This window comes from Lethenteron reissneri, unplaced genomic scaffold, assembly GCF_015708825.2.
Source record: "Lethenteron reissneri isolate LAM-NWPU_2019-01 unplaced genomic scaffold, ASM1570882v1 scaffold_1846, whole genome shotgun sequence".
Lineage (NCBI taxonomy): Eukaryota > Metazoa > Chordata > Hyperoartia > Petromyzontiformes > Petromyzontidae > Lethenteron > Lethenteron reissneri.
Window position 1 is genome coordinate 401,378 of NW_026891604.1, and position 18,898 is coordinate 420,275.

Sequence of the window (18,898 nt, forward strand, 5' to 3'; positions counted from 1 at the left end):
CGTTAAGAGACGCGACAGGCGTTAGGGGTAACCGAGGACGCAGGCCGGTGATTGGTTAGGAGGGTGAGTAGCTAATGACCGGCGCCGCTCTGGCGGCAATAACAAGGTCACGTGAGGCTGGGGGCGAGTAGCAAAGTGGGGGGTGAGATAATTGATTGGGACTGATTGGTGCGGGGATAAAAGGCGCAGCGTAACGGAGAGACGAGAGTCTTGGTTGGAGTTGGAGTGATTGGTGCCCGGGAGAGAGGAGCAGCAGTGAGTAGGGATAGATATGATAAGGGTAACAGTGGATAGAGAGAACACAGAGTACGGTAGCAGTGGATAGAGAGAACACAGAGTACGGTAGCAGTGGATAGAGAGAATACAGTGTAAGGTAGCAGTGGTAGCAGTGCTTTGGAGGAGTACAGAGTAGGGTAGCAGCGGAGTAACATACCTTGGGAGAGAAGGAGAGAGAGCGAGCGGAATCGCGGAGCGGAGCGAGCGGAGAGACTTAGAGTGTCGTTGATGGCGGATGGTGCAACGGAGCGAACGGGGAGACACGGAGCGATGATGAGGAGGAGGAGGTGTGAAGTCTGAAGCGTGAATAAACGGAACGAGAAAGACAACGGGAGTACGAGTTCTACATATGTAAGTCGGTAGAACTTCTGTGGCACCATGCATAGCCGACCGCGCTACCCGCAGGTGTGTGAGGAAGCTCTCCCCTCACTCTGCTCTGTGCAACCCCTACAGTGTAGTGTATAGTGTATTGTGAAGTCGTGCAGTGTGTAGTGTGTAGTAGTTTCGTGTGTATATACACTATGGGAAACTCATTTGCCAGTAAAAATATGATTATTGGTTTTTTACCCTTATATCTGGCAACAAAACTGACACATTTTTACAAGGAGTCAATTATATTTTTACTGGCAAATGAGGTTCCCGTAGTGTAGATGTCTTTGAGTTGTGCGCCTTTTGGCGTCATCTGGTCCAACCCATGTGAGACTAGGCTCTAAGGAAAGCTGTCTCGGGTGTGGACCAATCAACTTCAAGGACAGTGCACATTATCAGAGTTGTGTTTTTTTGTTGGCATTATGACTGCAGGTATTGTGGTCTATGCAAACATGACTCCTTGTCAAAAGGTGTCAGTTTTGTTGCCAGATAGTAGTATATAGTAGTGTATTGTGTAGCAGTATTTAGTAGTGTAGTAGTATATAGTAGTGTAGCATATAGTAGTATATAGTATCTTCTTGGTTATTTCGGTAAAGTCACGTAGAATGGAAATAATAAAGAAATATGAATAAAACATAATAAATTACTTTATTATGTTTTATTTTTATTATTTTATTATGAATAAAGTACTTTATTCAGTTTTATTTTTATTATTTTATTATTTCCATTCTACGTGACTTTACCGAAATAACCAAGAAGATGAATCCCTGCAGTCACGAAAGCTTTAACTCGAAATTTAGTATATAGTAGTTTAGTAGTATGTAGTAGTAGAATATATAGTCGTGTATAGTGTCTATATATGTGAGTATATAGAACTAACCGCTCTGTGCAACTACCTCACACAGAGGAGGAGAAGACGACCAACTGGTGGAATTTCTGCGCAGGTAAACGATGACCTCACCACGTGATCACTTGTGTGGTGACGCTGCAATGACGCTGTATGATGGCGATGCTCTCTAATGGTGATGGTGATGCAGTAGTGTGTAGTAGTGTATAGTGTAGTATATAGTAGTGTAGTGTGGAATAATGTAGTGCATAGTGCAGTATATTGTAGTGCAGTGTGTTGTAGTGTATAGTAGTGTAGTATATAGTGTAGTATATTATGTAGTAGTGTATTGTATAGTGTAGTATCTAGTAGTGGATAGTAGTGTAGTGTACAGTATAGTAGTGTAGGATATATTAGTGTAGTTTGTAGATGTACAGTGAGGGAAAAAAGTATTTGATCCCCTGCTGATTTTGTACGTTTGCCCACTGACAAAGAAATGATCAGTCTATAATTTTAATGGTAGGTTTATTTGAACAGAGACAGAATAACAACAAAGAAATCCAGAAAAACGCATGTCAAAAATGTTATAAATTGATTTGCATTTTAATGAGGGAAATAAGTATTTGACCCCCTCTGCAAAACATGACTTAGTACTTGGTGGCAAAACCCTTGTTCGCAATCACAGAGGTCAGACGATGTGAAAAAGGAATAGCGCTTGCTCACCGCGGGGCTTACGGCGTGGTGCCTGGCTATTTTTAAATCCTTTATATTAAGTTCACTTGCTTGCTTGCTTACGACCGTGCAAATCTTTCGGTCGTTTTTTAACCCACTTCCCGTGATCCAATCGAGCTGACATTTTGCACACAGACTCGTTGTGTGTGACAATGAATTTTCGTTAAAAAAAAATTTCAAAAATTTTACACTTTTTAGGGAATTTTTTTAAAATATTTAATTACCAATTGCTTAATGGTGGCAGATAATCATCTGACCCATAGGTGGCAGCCATCTCAAGCCAGAGGACGAGAGGACTCTAGCCGCCACGCATATAAAGGATTTATAGTGAAAAACTTTGTTTTTACGGGTTAATTTTTTTAAATCCTTTATATTAAGTTCGCTTGCTTGCTTGCTTGCACGCTTACGACCGTGCAAATCTTTCGGTCGTTTTTTAACCCACTTCCCGTGACCCAATCGAGCTGACATTTTGCACACAGACTCGTTGTGCGTGACAATTTATTGTCGTGAAATTTTTTTTCCAAAATTTTCCACTTTTTAGGAAAAAAAAAATTTCACTAACACAATCATATATTTTTCTTAAACACAGAAAATTATTCAAGAAAAAAACAAAAATGTACAATATAAACAATCATACAAAAACTGAAAACCTTATAATCCTTATATACGACTTTCCTAATATTTAATTTAAAATACCAATGTGATAGAAATGAAACTCTTACTCAAGAAAAACAGAAATGAATAATAAAATAAAACCGATGCCACTCATATAAAGGATTTATAGTGAAAAACTTAGTTTTTACGGGTTAATTTTTTTGGTTACATAAACTCCACCGTTGGAGAGCCACAAACCCACAAACCCCGCCACAATTTTTGACTTTTATATAGATGTGTCAACTCATCCTTGATAGCAACTTCCTTTGATTTAAAGCTTTCGTGACTACCGGGATTCATATTCTTGGTTATTTCGGTAAACTCACGTAGAAGGGAAATAATAAAATAATAAAAATATGAAACAATAAAAATTCTCACGACGTTTCGACTGCAACACAAGCAATCATCATCAGGTGTGAAATCCACAGCAAGAAAATTTCAAAAATTAAATTTAAAACATTTCTAATTTTCTTGCTGTGGATTTCACACCTGATGATGATTGCTTGTGTTGCAGTCGAAACGTCGTGAGAATTTTTATTGTTTCATATTTATATTATTTTATTATTTCCCTTCTACGTGAGTTTACCGAAATAACCAAGAATATAGCAACCTCCTTGTTCAATAATCACCTTGGAAATATTACATCAATAATGTTTGTGTGCTGACAACTAATATTTATATTCCTTGCTTCTTTCTCTAAACTCACGTACATAGAAAACTGTTATTTTCATAATCACCTTGCACATATTCAAATATTTTTGTTTGTGTGCTCACAACTAATATTTTTTAATTAACTTGGTCATTATTAATACACTTATTATCGTGTCAACTCACGTTGATAGAAACCTCTTTTTTAATACAGTAATCACCTTGCAAATATTACATTAGTAATGTTTGTGTGCAGACAACTAATATTGATCTTCCTTGATTCTTTCGCTAAACTCACGTACATAGAAACCTGTTACTTTAATAATCACCTTGGAAATGTTCAAATTTTAGTTTTTGTGTGCTCACAACTAATATTTATGATTTAACTTGGCCATTATTAATATATTAATTATTGTGTCAACTCACGTTGACAGAAACCATATGTTTAAATACTCACCTTGTAAATATTACATAAATTATGTTTCTGTGCAGCAAAATAATATTTATATTCCTTACTTCTCGATTTAAAGCTTTCGTGACTGCAGGGATTCATCTTCTTGGTTCTTTCGGTAAAGTCACGTAGAAGGGAAATAATAAAATAATAAGAACCAAGAAGATTAATTCCTTACTTCATTCGCTAAACTCACGCACATAGAAACCTGTTATTTAAATAATCATCTTCGAAATATTCAAATATATTTGTACGTGTGCTCACAACTAATATTTTTTTTATTAACGTGCTCATTATTAATATATTTATTATTGTGTCACCTCACGTTGATAGAAACCTATTTTTTGTATATATCTCCTTGCAAATATTAGATTAATATTTTTTTTGCTGACAAATAATATATCTAAATTTACTTGGTCACTATTAATATATTTTTTATTGTGTCTAAGTCCTTGTGTGCGTGTGGGTCCATGTGCGTGTCTGTCACCATGTGTGTGTGACTACGTCCCTGTGTGTGTGTATCAGTCAATGTGTGTGCGAGTCGATGTGTGTGTACATGAGTTGATATATCTGTAGGACTCGTACTCGGATTGTCTTTCTCGTCCCGTTAATTTGCTCAAGGTCCACACCTTCTCCTCATCACCCCTCCGTGGCCACCCTTTCGCTCCGCCACGCCATCCGCCATCAACGCGCTCTATGTCCCTCCGTTCTCTCTCCAGCTCTCCCAGGGTCCGTCGCTCCGCTGCTACCCTGCTCCGTATCTTCTCTGATGCACTGTGCTACCACTGCTACCACTCACTCTGTCTCCTCTATCCGCTGCTACCGTGCTTGACCTATCTCTCTCCCCACTGCTACCGTTATCGTATTCTCTTACTCCTGCTCTCCGCTATTCCGGGCACCATCACTCCAGCTCCCCATCGCTCCAGCTTTCACCAAGACTCCGACCAAGACTTCCACAAAAGCTCCCCGTTGCTGTGCCTTTTATATCCACCCCAATTAGTCCTTATTAATTATCTCACCCCCCGATTACCCCTCGGCCCCCAGGCCCCCAGCCTCACGTGACTTTGTTATTGCCGCCAGAGCGGCGCCACTCGTTAATCACTCACCCTCTTAACCAATCACCGGCCTGTGTCCCCGGTTGCCCTTAACACCTGTTATGCCACTTAACGTGTCTCCTCTCACGCCTCAGCAACAACAACCTCGTCCTCAAATACCCCCACTGTCCACTTGCTTGTCTGCCTAGCAACAGACCCACAGAGCGCGTGGCGCGTGTATTTCAGGTCCTACATATCTGTGTGTCAGTCGATGTGTGTGTGTGTGTTAGTGAATGTGTGTGCGTGGTGCGTGTGTGTGTGTACACAACTAATATTTAACTCATAATCAACGATTTTTGGGTTTAGATCGCGTTTATTTATAAATGTGTCATAACCCTCCACCACCCGACACGGCCAATCAGTAAAAAATGTGTCACGTTGACAAAGACAAATAGTTCACTGCTTTAGCCCACCGGTGTGTTGAAGCAACAACATTCACAATTTGAGTACGACGTTTCGCTGGTAATTACAACCAGCATCATCGGGCAATTCGCCAGAATGGTGAGGCTCTCCTGTGTCTCCCGTTCTTATATAGAGCAGCAGCAGGATGACGTCATCATTAACTCATTAACTCATCAGGTGCAAAGATTCAAGGGGGGAGTGATTGTAATTATATACTAGATTAGTAATCAGGCTATTGTTACGATGCGAGTTGTAGATTAGTAATCATTTGGAATGTGTTTTATTGTGATTATGCTACATTAGTAATCTGTTAGTGGTTGTTTCCCTTATAAGTAATTGTAATGTATCTTATTTAATAATACGCTAATAATATAAGGGAAACAACCACTAACAGATTACTAATGTAGCATAATCACAATAAAACACATTCCAAATGATTACTAATCTACAACTCGCATCGTAACAATAGCCTGATTACTAATCTAGTATATAATTACAATCACTCCCCCCTTGAATCTTTGCACCTGATGAGTTAATGAGTTAATGATGACGTCATCCTGCTGCTGCTCTATATAAGAACGGGAGACACAGGAGAGCCTCACCATTCTGGCGAATTGCCCGATGATGCTGGTTGTAATTACCAGCGAAACGTCGTACTCAAATTGTGAATGTTGTTGCTTCAACACACCGGTGGGCTAAAGCAGTGAACTATTTGTCTTTGTCAACGTGACACATTTTTTACTGATTGGCCGTGTCGGGTGGTGGAGGGTTACGACACATTTATAAATAAACGCGATCTAAACCCAAAAATCGTTGATTATGAATAACATTGGTCGCGAAAGCCTACGTGTTAAACTAATATTTAACTGTTAGGTTATTACACTTTTTACGTAATAATGCGTGTCTAAGTCCATGTGTGCGTGTGAATCCATTAGTGTGCGTGTGAGTTGATGTGTGTGCCATTTGATGTGTGTGTGTGTGTTAGTCAATGTGTGTGCATGGTCTGTGTGTGTAGACAATTAATTATTTCAAATTTTGTTAGTACATTTTCTAATATTTATGTGTGTGTCTAAGTCCATGTGAGTCGATGTGTGTGTCTGCATCGATGTGTGTGTGAGTCGATGTGTGTGTGAGTCCATGTGTGTTTGTAAGTCTATTTGTGTGTGCGAGTCGCTGTATGTGTGTACGTCGACATGTGTGTGTAACTCCATGTGTGTGTATCTAAAGTAATGTCTGTGTGAGTGAGTCCATATGTGTGTGTGTAAGTCGATATGTTTGTGTGTGTGGGTCAATGTCTGTAAGTGTGTGTAAGTTGATGTGTTTGTGTGTGTGGGTCAATGTCTGTAAGTGTGTGTAAGTCGATATGTTTGTGTGTGTGGGTCAATGTCTGTAAGTGTGTGTAAGTAGATGTGTTTGTGTGTGTGGGTCAATGTCCGTAAGTGTGTGTAAGTCGATATGTTTGTGTGTGTGGGGTCAACGTCCGTAAGTGTGTGTAAGTCGATGTGTGTGTCTGTCTTTTTCGCTCGGGCAACGCCGGGTAATTCCCACTAGTAGTGTATATATATATGTGTGAGTAAGTAGAACTAACCTGTCTGTGCAACTCCTCCATACAGAGAAGAAGTCGACCAACTGGTGGATTTTCGGCGCAGGTAAATGATGACGTCTCCACGTGATCACTTGTGTGGTGACGCTGCGATGATGCTGCTTGATGGTGATGCTCTCTAATGGGGATGGTGTGTGATGGTGATGCAGTAGTGTGTAGTAGTGTATAGTGTAGTATATAGTAGTGTAGTTTGGAATAATGTAGCCTATGCCAAGCACGAGGCTTACGACGTGGTACCCGGCTAATCTTTTTACGTAAACCTCATGGTTTACGAGCCAAATCCTTCGCAAGCGTGCTTACGCAGACAGACAGACAAACAAAAAATGCCTTTTATATATAAGATACTGTGTATATCTGTGTATGTGAGTATGTAGAATTAAACTCTCTGTGCAACTCCCCCACACAGAGAAGAAGTCGACCAACTGGTGGAATTTCTGTCCAGGTAAACTTTGACGTCACCCCGCCTCCACGTGATCGCTTGTGTGGTGATGCTGCGATGACGCTGTGTGATGGTGATGGTGTGTGATGGTGTAGTGTATAGTGTAGTGTATTGTAGTGTACAGTGTAGTATATAGTTGTGGAGTGTATAGTGTAGTGTATTGTAGTGTACAGTGTCGTATATAGGTGTGTTGTAGTGTGGTAGTGTATAGTAGTGTAGTAGTATAGTAAATAGTAGTGGAGTAGTATATAGTAGTACACTACTATATACTAATGTGTTGTAGTACATCGTAATGTAGGAGTAAATAGTAGTGTAGTGTGTTATAATAGTATAGTGTAGTGTATTTGTGTAATGGGTTCAGTATTAGGTGCACACACACAGCTTGGAGGCAACACTATTTATTAAACGGTAAGTAATATAACACCGTACATGAGGTGGTGACCACCTTCCTCAACTCGCTAACACTCTGGGAACACGACACAGAGTGGACCAGGCAGGCGACGGGCTGCCTGGTCCAGAACGACGACCCGGGACTTGAGGACCAATGATGTCGTCTTCACTTCGGAGTTCAACAGCCTCGCTCAGCGTTCACACCCCGCTTATATACCCTGCACAGGCCACGCCCCCCTGCCCAGGCCACGCCCCCTTCACAGGCCACGCCTCCCTGCAAGGCCACGCCCCCTTCCCAGGCCTACGCCCCCTTCACAGGCCACGCCCCCTTCCCAGGCCACGCCTCCCTGCAAGGCCACGCCCCCTTCCCAGGCCACGCCCCCTTCCCAGGCCACGCCCCTTTCCCAGGCCACGCCTCCCTGCAAGGCCACGCCCCCTTCCCAGGCCACGTCTCCCTTCCCAGGCCACGCCCCCTTCCCAGGCCACGCCTCCCTGCACAGGCCACGCCCCCTTCCCAGGCCACGCCCCCTTCCCAGGCCACGCCTCCCTGCACAGGCCACGCCTCCCTGCACAGGCCACGCCTCCCTGCACAGGCCACGCCCCCTTCCCAGGCCACGCCTCCCTTCCCAGGCCACGCCTCCCTTCCCAGGCCACGCCTCCCTTCCCAGGCCACGCCTCCCTTCACAGGCCACGCCTCCCTTCACAGGCCACGCCCCCTTCCCAGGCCACGCCCCCTTCACAGGCCACGCCCCCTTCCCAGGCCACGCCCCCTTCACAGGCCACGCCCCCTTCCCAGGCCACGCCCCCTTCACAGGCCACGCCCCCTTCCAGGCCACGCCCCCTTCCCAGGCCACGCCCCCTGCACAGGCCACGCCCCCTGCACAGGCCACGCCCCCTTCCCAGGCCACGCCCCCTTCCCAGGCCACGCCTCCTTCCCAGGCCACGCCTCCTTCCCAGGCCACGCCTCCTTCCCAGGCCACGCCTCCTTCCCAGGCCACGCCTCCTTCCCAGGCCACGCCCCCTTCCCAGGCCACGCCCCCTTCCCAGGCCACGCCTCCTTCCCAGGCCACGCCCCCTTCCCAGGCCACGCCCCCTTCCCAGGCCACGCCTCCCTTCACAGGCCACGCCCCCTTCCCAGGCCACGCCCCCTTCCCAGGCCACGCCCCCCTGCACAGGCCATGCCCCCTTCCCAGGCCACGCCCCCTTCCCAGGCCACGCCTCCCTTCCCAGGCCACGCCCCCTTCCCAGGCCACGCCCCCTTCACAGGCCACGCCCCCTTCACAGGCCATGCCCCCTTCCCAGGCCACGCCTCCCTGCACAGGCGACGCCTCCCTTCCCCCACCTCACGGGAGGTCTGGGTCCCTCCACCACGTGACCCCCCAGGCCACCCCCTTGGGGCCCCCAGCCCTCGTACGGGCCGACACAGAAGTGACGTCCTATGTCACTAAAGTAGTAACGACTCTGACGACGATGTGATGAGAGACACTTTCTTGGGACACAGCCACAATAAGGGACCCTAGCGCTTCGTGCTTTTGTCTTCAGTTTGTAATTTCCTCCGAACGTCCCCACTCCTCGTGCTCTCCCCTTTTTAAATCCTTTATATTAAGTTCACTTGCTTGCTTGCTTACGACCGTGCAAATCTTTCGGTCGTTTTTTAACCCACTTCCCCGTGATCCAATCGAGCTGACATTTTGCACACAGACTCGTTGTGCGTGACAATTTATTTTCGTGAATTTTTTTTCCAAAATTTTACACTTTTAGGATTTATTTTTATATTTAATTACCAATTGCTTAATGGTGGCAGGCAATTATCTGACCCACAGGTGGCAGCCATCTCAAGCCAGAGGACGAGAGGACTCTAGCCGCCACGCATATAAAGGATTTATAGTGAAAAACTTTGTTTTTACGGGTTAATTTTTTAAAATCCTTTATATTAAGTTCACTTGCTTGCTTGCTTGCGCGCTTACGACCGTGCAAATCTTTCGGTCGTTTTTTAACCCACTTCCCGTGACCCAATCGAGCTGACATTTTGCACACAGACTCGTTGTGCGTGACAATTTATTGTCGTGAAATTTTTTTTCCAAAATTTTCCACTTTTTAGGAGAAAAAAAATTTTTCACTAACACAATCATATATTTTTCTTAAACACAGAAAATTATTCAAGAAAAAAACAAAAATGTACAATATAAACAATCATACAAAAAATGAAAACCTTATAATCCTTATATACGACTTTCCTTATATTTAATTTAAAATACCAATGTGATAAAAATGAAACTCTTACTCAAGAAAAACAGAAATTAATAATAAAATAAAACCGATGCCACTCATATAAAGGATTTATAGTGAAAAACTTAGTTTTTACGGGTTATTTTTTTTGGTTACATAAACCCCACCGTTGGAGAGCCACAACCCCACAAACCCCGCCACAATTTTTGACTTTTATATAGATGTGTCAACTCACCTTGATAGCAACTTCCCTTGATTTAAAGCTTTCGTGACTACAGGGATTCATATTCTTGGTTATTTCCGTAAACTCACGTAGAAGGGAAATAATAAAATAATATAAATATGAAACAATAAAAATTCTCACGACGTTTCGACTGCAACACAAGCAATCATCATCAGGTGTGAAATCCACAGCAAGAAAATTAGAACTTTTTTTAAAAAAATGTTTTTAAAATTTTCTTGCTGTGGATTTCACACCTGATGATGATTGCTTGCGTTGCAGTCGAAACGTCGTGAGAATTTTTATTGTTTCATATTTATATTATTTTATTATTTCCCTTCTACGTGAGTTTACCGAAATAACCAAGAATATAGCAACCTCCTTGTTCAATAATCACCTTGGAAATATTACATCAATAATGTTTGTGTGCTGACAACTAATATTTATATTCCTTGCTTCTTTCTCTAAACTCACGTACATAGAAAACTATTATTTTCATAATCACCTTGCACATATTCAAATATTTTTGTTTGTGTGCTCACAACTAATATTTTTTTATTAACTTGGTCATTATTAATACACTTATTATCGTGTCAACTCACGTTGATAGAAACCTCTTTTTTAATACAGTAATCACCTTGCAAATATTACATTAGTAATGTTTGTGTGCAGACAACTTATATTGATCTTCCTTGATTCTTTCGCTAAACTCACGTACATAGAAACCTGTTACTTTAATAATCACCTTGGAAATGTTCAAATTTTAGTTTTTGTGTGCTCACAACTAATATTTATGATTTAACTTGGCCATTATTAATATATTAATTATTGTGTCAACTCACGTTGACAGAAACCATGTTTAAATACTCACCTTGTAAATGTTACATAAATTATGTTTCTGTGCAGCAAAATAATATTTATATTCCTTACTTCTCGATTTAAAGCTTTCGTGACTGCAGGGATTCATCTTCTTGGTTCTTTCGGTAAAGTCACGTAGAAGGGAAATAATAAAATAATAAGAACCAAGAAGATGAATTCCTTACTTCATTCGCTAAACTCACGCACATAGAAACCTGTTATTTAAATAATCATCTTCGAAATATTCAAATATATTTGTACGTGTGCTCACAACTAATATTTTTTTTATTAACGTGCTCATTATTAATATTTTTATTATTGTGTCACCTCACGTTGATAGAAACCTATTTTTTTATATATCTCCTTGCAAATATTAGATTAATATTTTTTGTGTGCTGACAACTAATATATCTAAATTTACTTAGTCACTCCTTCTTCTCATTCTTCACCTGAAGACGGCTGCTTGCGTTGTAGCCGAAACGTCGTGAGAATTATTTTATATTTTATTTTTATTATTTTATTACTTCCCTTCTACGTGACTTTACCGAAAAAACCAAGAAGATGAATCCCTGCAGTCACGAAAGCTTTAAATCGAAATTTACTTGGTCACTATTAATATCTTTTTTATTGTGTCTAAGTCCTTGTGTGCGTGTGAGTCCATGTGCGTGTCTGCCACCATGTGTGTGTGTGTCTACGTCCGTGTGTGTGTGTGTGAGTCGATGTGTGTGTACATGAGTTGATATATCTGTGTGTCAGTCGATGTGTGTGTGTTAGTGAATGTGTGTGCGTGGTGCGTGTGTGTGTGTGTACACAACTAATATTTAACTGTTAGGTTATTACACTTTTTACGTAATAATGCGTGTCTAAGTCCATGTGTGCGTGTGAGTTGATATGTGTGTGCCATTTGATGTGTGTGTTAGTCAATGTGTGTGCATGGTCTGTGTGTGTAGACAACTAATTATTTCAAATTTTGTTAGTACATTTTCTAATATTTATGTGTGTGTCTAAGTCCATGTGAGTCGATGTGCGTGTCTGTGTCGATGTGTGTGTGTGTGTCCACGTGTGTTTGTAAGTCCATTTGTGTGTGTGAGTCGCTGTATGTGTGTACGTCGATATGTGTGTAACTCCATGTGTGTGTATCTAAAGTCAATGTCTGTGTGAGTGAGTCGATATGTGCGTGTGTAAGTCGATATGTTTGTGTGTGTGGGTCAATGTCTGTAAGTGTGTGTAAGTTGATGTGTTTGTGTGTGTGGGTCAATGTCTGTAAGTGTGTGTAAGTAGATGTGTTTGTGTGTGTGGGTCAATGTCTGTAAGTGTGTGTAAGTCGATTTGTTTGTGTGTGTGGGTCAATGTCTGTAAGTGTGTGTAAGTAGATGTGTTTGTGTGTGTGGGTCAATGTCTGTAAGTGTGTGTAAGTCGATTTGTTTGTGTGTGTGGGTCAATGTCTGTAAGTGTGTGTAAGTTGATGTGTTTGTGTGTGTGGGTCAATGTCTGTAAGTGTGTGTAAGTAGATGTGTTTGTGTGTGTGGGTCAATGTCTGTAAGTGTGTGTAAGTCGATTTGTTTGTGTGTGTGGGTCAATGTCTGTAAGTGTGTGTAAGTTGATTGTTTGTGTGTGTGGGTCAATGTCTGTAAGTGTGTGTAAGTTGATGTGTTTGTGTGTGTGGGTCAATGTCCGTAAGTGTGTGTAAGTCGATGTGTCTTCTTGGTTCTTTCGGTAAAGTCACGTAGAAGGGAAGTAATAAAATAATAAAAATAAAACATAATAAAACAATTCTTACGACGTTTCGGCCACAACGCAAGCAGCCGTCCTCAGGTGAAAACCAGGTCCGTCGAGGCGACAGACGGACCTGGTTTTCACCTGAGGACGGCTGCTTGCGTTGTGGCCGAAACGTCGTGAGAATTGTTTTATTATGTTTTATTTTTATTATTTTATTACTTCCCTTCTACGTGACTTTACCGAAAGAACCAAGAAGATGAATCCCTGCAGTCACGAAAGCTTTAAATCGAAATTTAAGTCGATGTGTGTGTCTGTCTTTTTTGCTCGGGCAACGCCGGGTAATTTCCCCTAGTAGTGTATATATATATGTGTGAGTAAGTAGAACTAACCTGTCTGTGCAACTCCTCCATACAGAGAAGAAGTCGACCAACTGGTGGAATTTCTGTCCAGGTAAACTTTGACGTCACCCCGCCTCCACGTGATCGCTTTTGTGGTGATGCTGCGATGACGCTGTGCGATGGTGATGGTGTGTGATGGTGTAGTGTATAGTGTAGTGTATTGTAGTGTACAGTGTCGTATATAGTTGTGTTGTAGTCTGGTAGTGTATAGTAGTGTAGTGGACCAATCAACTTCAAGGACAGTGCATATCATTATCATTATCAGAGTTGCTGCTTTTTGTTTGCTTTTTTGACTACTTGTGTTGTGGTTATTGCAAACATGATGCCTTGAATAAAGGTGTCAGTTTTGTACCAGTTTAAAAGGGTAAAAACCTACTACTATAGTGTAGTAGTATATTAAATAGTAGTGGAGTAGTATATAGTAGTGTAATGTGTTGTAGTATATAGTAATGTAGGAGTGTATAGTAGTGTAGCGTGTTATAGTAGTGTACAGTGTAGTATATAGTAGAGTTGTAGTGCAGTAGTATATAGTTGTGTAGTAATATAGTAAATAGTAGTGGAGCAGTATATAGTAGTGTAGTGTGTTGTAGTATATAGTAATGTAGTAGTGTATAGTAGTGTATAGTGTAGTGTATATGTAACGACTCTGACGACGATGAAATGAGAGACACTTCATTGGGTCACAGCCACAATAAGGGACCCTAGCGCTTCGTGCTTTTGTCTTCAGTTTGTAATTTCCTCCAAACGTCCCCACTCCTCGTACTCTCCCCTTTAATACTCCTTGAGCTCCCTTCCTAGAAACTTTTGTCCTAGTTTCTCTCTGAGTCAGTCCCTCTCCTTCCCCTCTAACTGATCCTCTCTTTCTTTCCCCTGGTCGATCCTCGTTCAAAACCGTATTCCTCCTATCCATTCCACGTGATCGCTTCTGTGGTGACTCTGTGATGACGCTGCTTGATGGTTATGCTGTTTAATGGTGATGGTGTGTGATGGTGATGCAGTAGTGTGTAGTGTCGTGTGTAGTACTGTATAGTGCAGGGGCGGTTTCTTCATTAGGGCGATTGGGCGACGCACCACCAATGTCATTCAACCACAGTCACGCTAGCCGTCACTGTCAGCCTCTGGATATAGTCCAATCAGCGTCATGTCACGTTCTGTGGAGTACCGCCTCTTTTGGGGCGATTTCACTCCGGCTGAGAATCGCCCTGAGTGGCCCCATAGACTTACATTCAAAGATGTTTTTTTTCGAACGGGGGCGCTGCAATGCATTCTCTATGGCTTCCGGGAGGGCATGCCCTAACGTGCTTACGTCATCATACGTGCTTACGTCATCATACGTAAGCACGTTTCATCCAACAATACAATTTATCGCTACCTAGTGGAATCTTTAATAAAATAAACTTGAGTGGTTTGTTTTAATAGTGAGTATATAAACAAACAAGATGTATTGTAAGAGTCACTTTATTTTTCATTAATATTAAAGAAGTGAAGTTGCCTTTACATGCTTAAGCTGTTAATTTATCCATTACATGGGTGGACCTTATCCTTATCAATCATCCAGACATTTGCCCCCCCTGAGAGATTTTGCAGGAGCCGCCACTGGTATAGTGTAGTATATAGCAGTGTAGTCTATAGTAGTGTAGTGTGACTAATGTAGTGCGTAGTGCAGTGTATAGTAGTGGAGGGTGTTGTAGTGTATAGTAGTGTAGTATATAGTGTAGTAGTGTATTGTATAGTGTCGTATCTAGTAGTGGATAGTAGTGTAGTATACATTATAGTAGTGGATGATATGTTAGTTTAGTTTGTATAAGTATATAGTGTATCAGTGTATAGTAGTGTAGTATATAGTAGTAGAGTGTGCAGTGGTGTGTAGTGTGTGGTAGTGTATAGTGTAGCATACAGTAGTGTAGTATATTATAGTGTGTAGTCGAATACAGTTGTGCAGTGTGTTGTAGTCTAGTAGTATAATATACTAGTGTAGTGTGTAGTAGTATATAGTATTGTAGTACTATATATATAGTAGTGTAGTAGTGTGTAGTAGTATATAGTGTATACTGTGTATATCTGTGTGTGAGTATGTAGAACTAACCTCTCTGTGCAACTCCCCCATACAGAGAAGGAGAAGTCGACCAGCTGGTGGATTTTCGGCGCAGGTAAACGATGACGTCACCACGCCTCCACGTGATCACTTATGTGGTGACGCTGTGATGACGCTGCTTGATCGTGATGCTGTGTGATGGTGATGTTGTGTGATAGTGTATGATAATTGTTATGTAGTGTATAGAGTAGTGTGAAGTAGTGTACTTTTTAGTAGTGTAATATATAGTAGTGTAGTGTATACAGTAGTGTATAGTAGTGTACAGTGTAGTATATAGTTGTGTAGTAGTGTATAGTAGTAGAGTGGTATAGTAAACAGTAGTGTACAGTGTAGTATATAGTGGTGTAGTAGTGTATAGTAGTGGAGTGGTATAGTAAATAGTAGTGGAGTAGTATATAGTGGTGTAGCGTGTTGTAAGCTATGTTTGTTTGTTGAAGTACGGAGTTAGCCTGCTAACTTTATCTAAATTGTCTTATGGTTATTATTGTTCGACTTGCATCCCATTGGGATTTTTGCACACAGCGTTGATATACGGTGCTTTTTTTTCTGGAAGATTTTACTGTTTTTTTCTGGATGTTTCTGTTGCGCATCGTCGCTTTAAGATGTTCTTTGTTCATGTTTTTGTTTGTTGCGGCTGCACCCGAGTCAAGAGCCTCATGGCTCACAGGGCTATACCTAATAAATGAAACTGAACTGAAATGTAGTAGTATATAGTAGTTTAGTGTGTTCTAATTGTATATAGTGTAGTATATACAGTGAGGGAAAAAGTATTTTATCCCCTGCTGATTTTGTACGTTTGCCCACTGACAAAGAAATTATCAGTCTATAATTTTAATGGTAGGTTTACTTGAACAGTGAGATACAGAATAACAACAACAAAATTCAGAAAAACGCATGTCAAAAATGTTATAAATTGATTTGCATTTTAATGAGGGAAATAAGTATCTGACCCCCTCTCAATCAGAAAGATTTATGGCTCCTAGGTGTCTTTTATACAGGTAACGAACTGACATTAGGAGCACACTCTTAAACGGAGTTCTCCTAATCTCAGCTTGTTACCTGTATAAAAGACACCTGTTCACAGAAGCAATCAATCAATCAGATTCCAAACTCTCCACCATGGCCAAGACCAAAGAGCTCTCCAAGGATGTCAGGGACAAGATTGTAGACCTACACAAGGCTGGAATGGGCTACAAGACCATCGCCAAGTAGCTTGGTGAGAAGGTGACAACAGTTGGTGCGATTATTCGCAAATAGAAAAAAACACAACAGAACTGTCAATCTCCCTCGGCCTGGGGCTCCATGCAAGAACTCACCTCGTGGAGTTGCTATGATCATGATAACTGTGAGGAATCAGCCCAGAACTACACGGGAGGATCTTGACAATGATTTTAAGGCATCTGGGACCATAGTCACCAAGAAAACAGTTGGTAACACACTATGCAATGAAGGACTGAAATCCTGCAGCACCCGCAAGGTCCTCCTGCTCAAGAAATCACATATACATGCTCGTCTGAAGTTTGCCAATGAACATCTGAATGATTCAGAGGACAACTGGGTGAAAGTGTTGTGGTCAGATGAGACCAAAATGGAGCTCTTTGGCATCAATTCAACTCGCCGTGTTTGGAGGAGGAGTAATGCCGCCTATGACCCCAAGAACACCATCCCCACCGTCAAACATGAAGGTGGAAACATTATGCTTTGGGGGTGTTTTTCTGCTAAGGGGACAGGACAACTTCATCGCATCAAAGGGCCATGTACCGTCAAATCTTGGGTGAGAACCTCCTTCCCTCAGCCAGGGCATTGAAAATGGGTCGTGGATGGGTATTCCAGCATGACAATGACCCAAAACACACGGCCAAGGCAACAAAGGAGTGGCTCAAGAAGAAGCACATTAAGGTCCTGGAGTAGCCTAGCCAGTCTCCAGACATTAATCCCATAGAAAATCTGTGGAGGAGCTGAAGGTTCGAGTTGCCAAACGTCAACCTCGAAACCTTAATGAATTGGAGAAGATCTGCAAAGAGGAGTGGGACAAAATCCCTCCTGAGATGTGTGCAAACCTGGTGGCCAACTGCAAGAAACGTCTGACCTCTGTGATTGTCAACAAGGGTTTTGCCACCAAGTACTAAGTCATGTTTTGCAGAGGGGTCAAATACTTATTTCCCTCATTTAAATGTAAATCAATTTATAACATTTTTGACATGCGTTTTTCTAGCATTAAAATTATAGACTTATCATTTCTTTGTCAGTGGGCAAACGTACAAAATCAGCAGGGGATCAAATACTTTTTTCCCTCACTGTAGTAGTAACTACTCACTCTATAGTAGTATCTACTGATTCTAGTAGCTACTGACCGCAGTAGTAGTAGTATCTACTGACTGTAGCAGTATTGGCTGACTGTAGTGGTATATACTGACTGTTTTAGTATCTACTAACTCTATATACCAGTATCTACCAACTCGATAGCAGTATCTACTATCACTACAGTAGTGCATACTGACTGGTGGTACCTGCTATCACAACAGGAGTGCATACTGACTATGGTAGTTACTGCTTTAACTACAGCAGTGCCTAGTGACTGTGGTGGTACCTGGTTTCACTACAGCAGGGCATACCGACTGTGGTGTTACCTGCTACCATTACAGCAGTGCATACTGACTGTGGTGGTACCTGCTATCACTACAGCAGCGCATACCGACTGTGGTGGTACCTGCTTTCACCACAGCAGTGCATACCGACTATGGTGGTACCTGATATCACTAAAGTAGTACAATGCGGACTCTATATCAGTATATATCGACTCTACAGCACAAAGTACTCACTTGACAGAGTGCCGTGGTAAGGCCTAGTCCAGTGCAAAGCTCCCGGCCTCGCCTAGATTGCCCAGCCAGCCGAGGCTGGGTGCTTGGACGCTACCCCCGCCCGCGCTACAATAATACTATCTAAGCGCTATAATATTAGTATCTACCGACCCTATAGTAGTCAGTGTACACATTGGGGTGAGGGGGGGAAAGGGAAAGAAGAGAACATGACACTTTGATGAATTTACATCAGCAACGCGTGTATTTTTTTGCATTTTGAACGCGAAGGAGAAATCCCCCCCACCATCCACTGATGACGCGCATGCGTTGCCAGGGGCAACGCCCGTGCACAAAAACGCTATTTTAACTAATTTAAAGGTGACGGACATGGAAAAGGAATAGCCTATGCCAAGCACGAGGCTTACGACGTGGTACCCGGCTAATTTTCGCAAGCGCGCTTACGCAGACAGACAGACAAACAAAACACGTTCCTTCGGAGTGGGCAGGTAGGAACTTGGTTGGACAGCGCATTCATGCACGACAGACAAATATGCACGACAGACAGACAAATAATCCCTGGTGGGCAGTGTGGAACCTGTTGTTCCTACCTGTGTACAAGATAACTTGACTTGAGGTAGCCAGGCAGCCAGCCAGGTAGCCAGCCCCCTTAACTATCGGCCCCTCCCCCTTCCTT

The 18,898-nt window shown here is 42.2% G+C and overlaps 1 protein-coding gene across 7 annotated transcripts in view; it reads left to right on the plus strand.

Moving 5' to 3' along the window:
- Positions 1–18,898, plus strand: part of LOC133339353 (interferon alpha-inducible protein 27-like protein 2B) — a 64,851-nt gene that overhangs the window by 14,951 nt on the left and 31,002 nt on the right. Inside the window, exons 3-7 of one of the 7 annotated variants that reach the window (XM_061547478.1) lie at positions 1,551–1,589; positions 7,066–7,101; positions 7,462–7,497; positions 13,325–13,360; positions 15,420–15,458. In XM_061547478.1, the coding sequence (XP_061403462.1) occupies positions 1,551–1,589; positions 7,066–7,101; positions 7,462–7,497; positions 13,325–13,360; positions 15,420–15,458 (186 nt within the window). The remainder of the gene's footprint in view (positions 1–1,550; positions 1,590–7,065; positions 7,102–7,461; positions 7,498–13,324; positions 13,361–15,419; positions 15,459–18,898) is intronic. The other 6 variants (XM_061547480.1, XM_061547479.1, XM_061547482.1 and 3 more) reach the window with 6 other exon arrangements.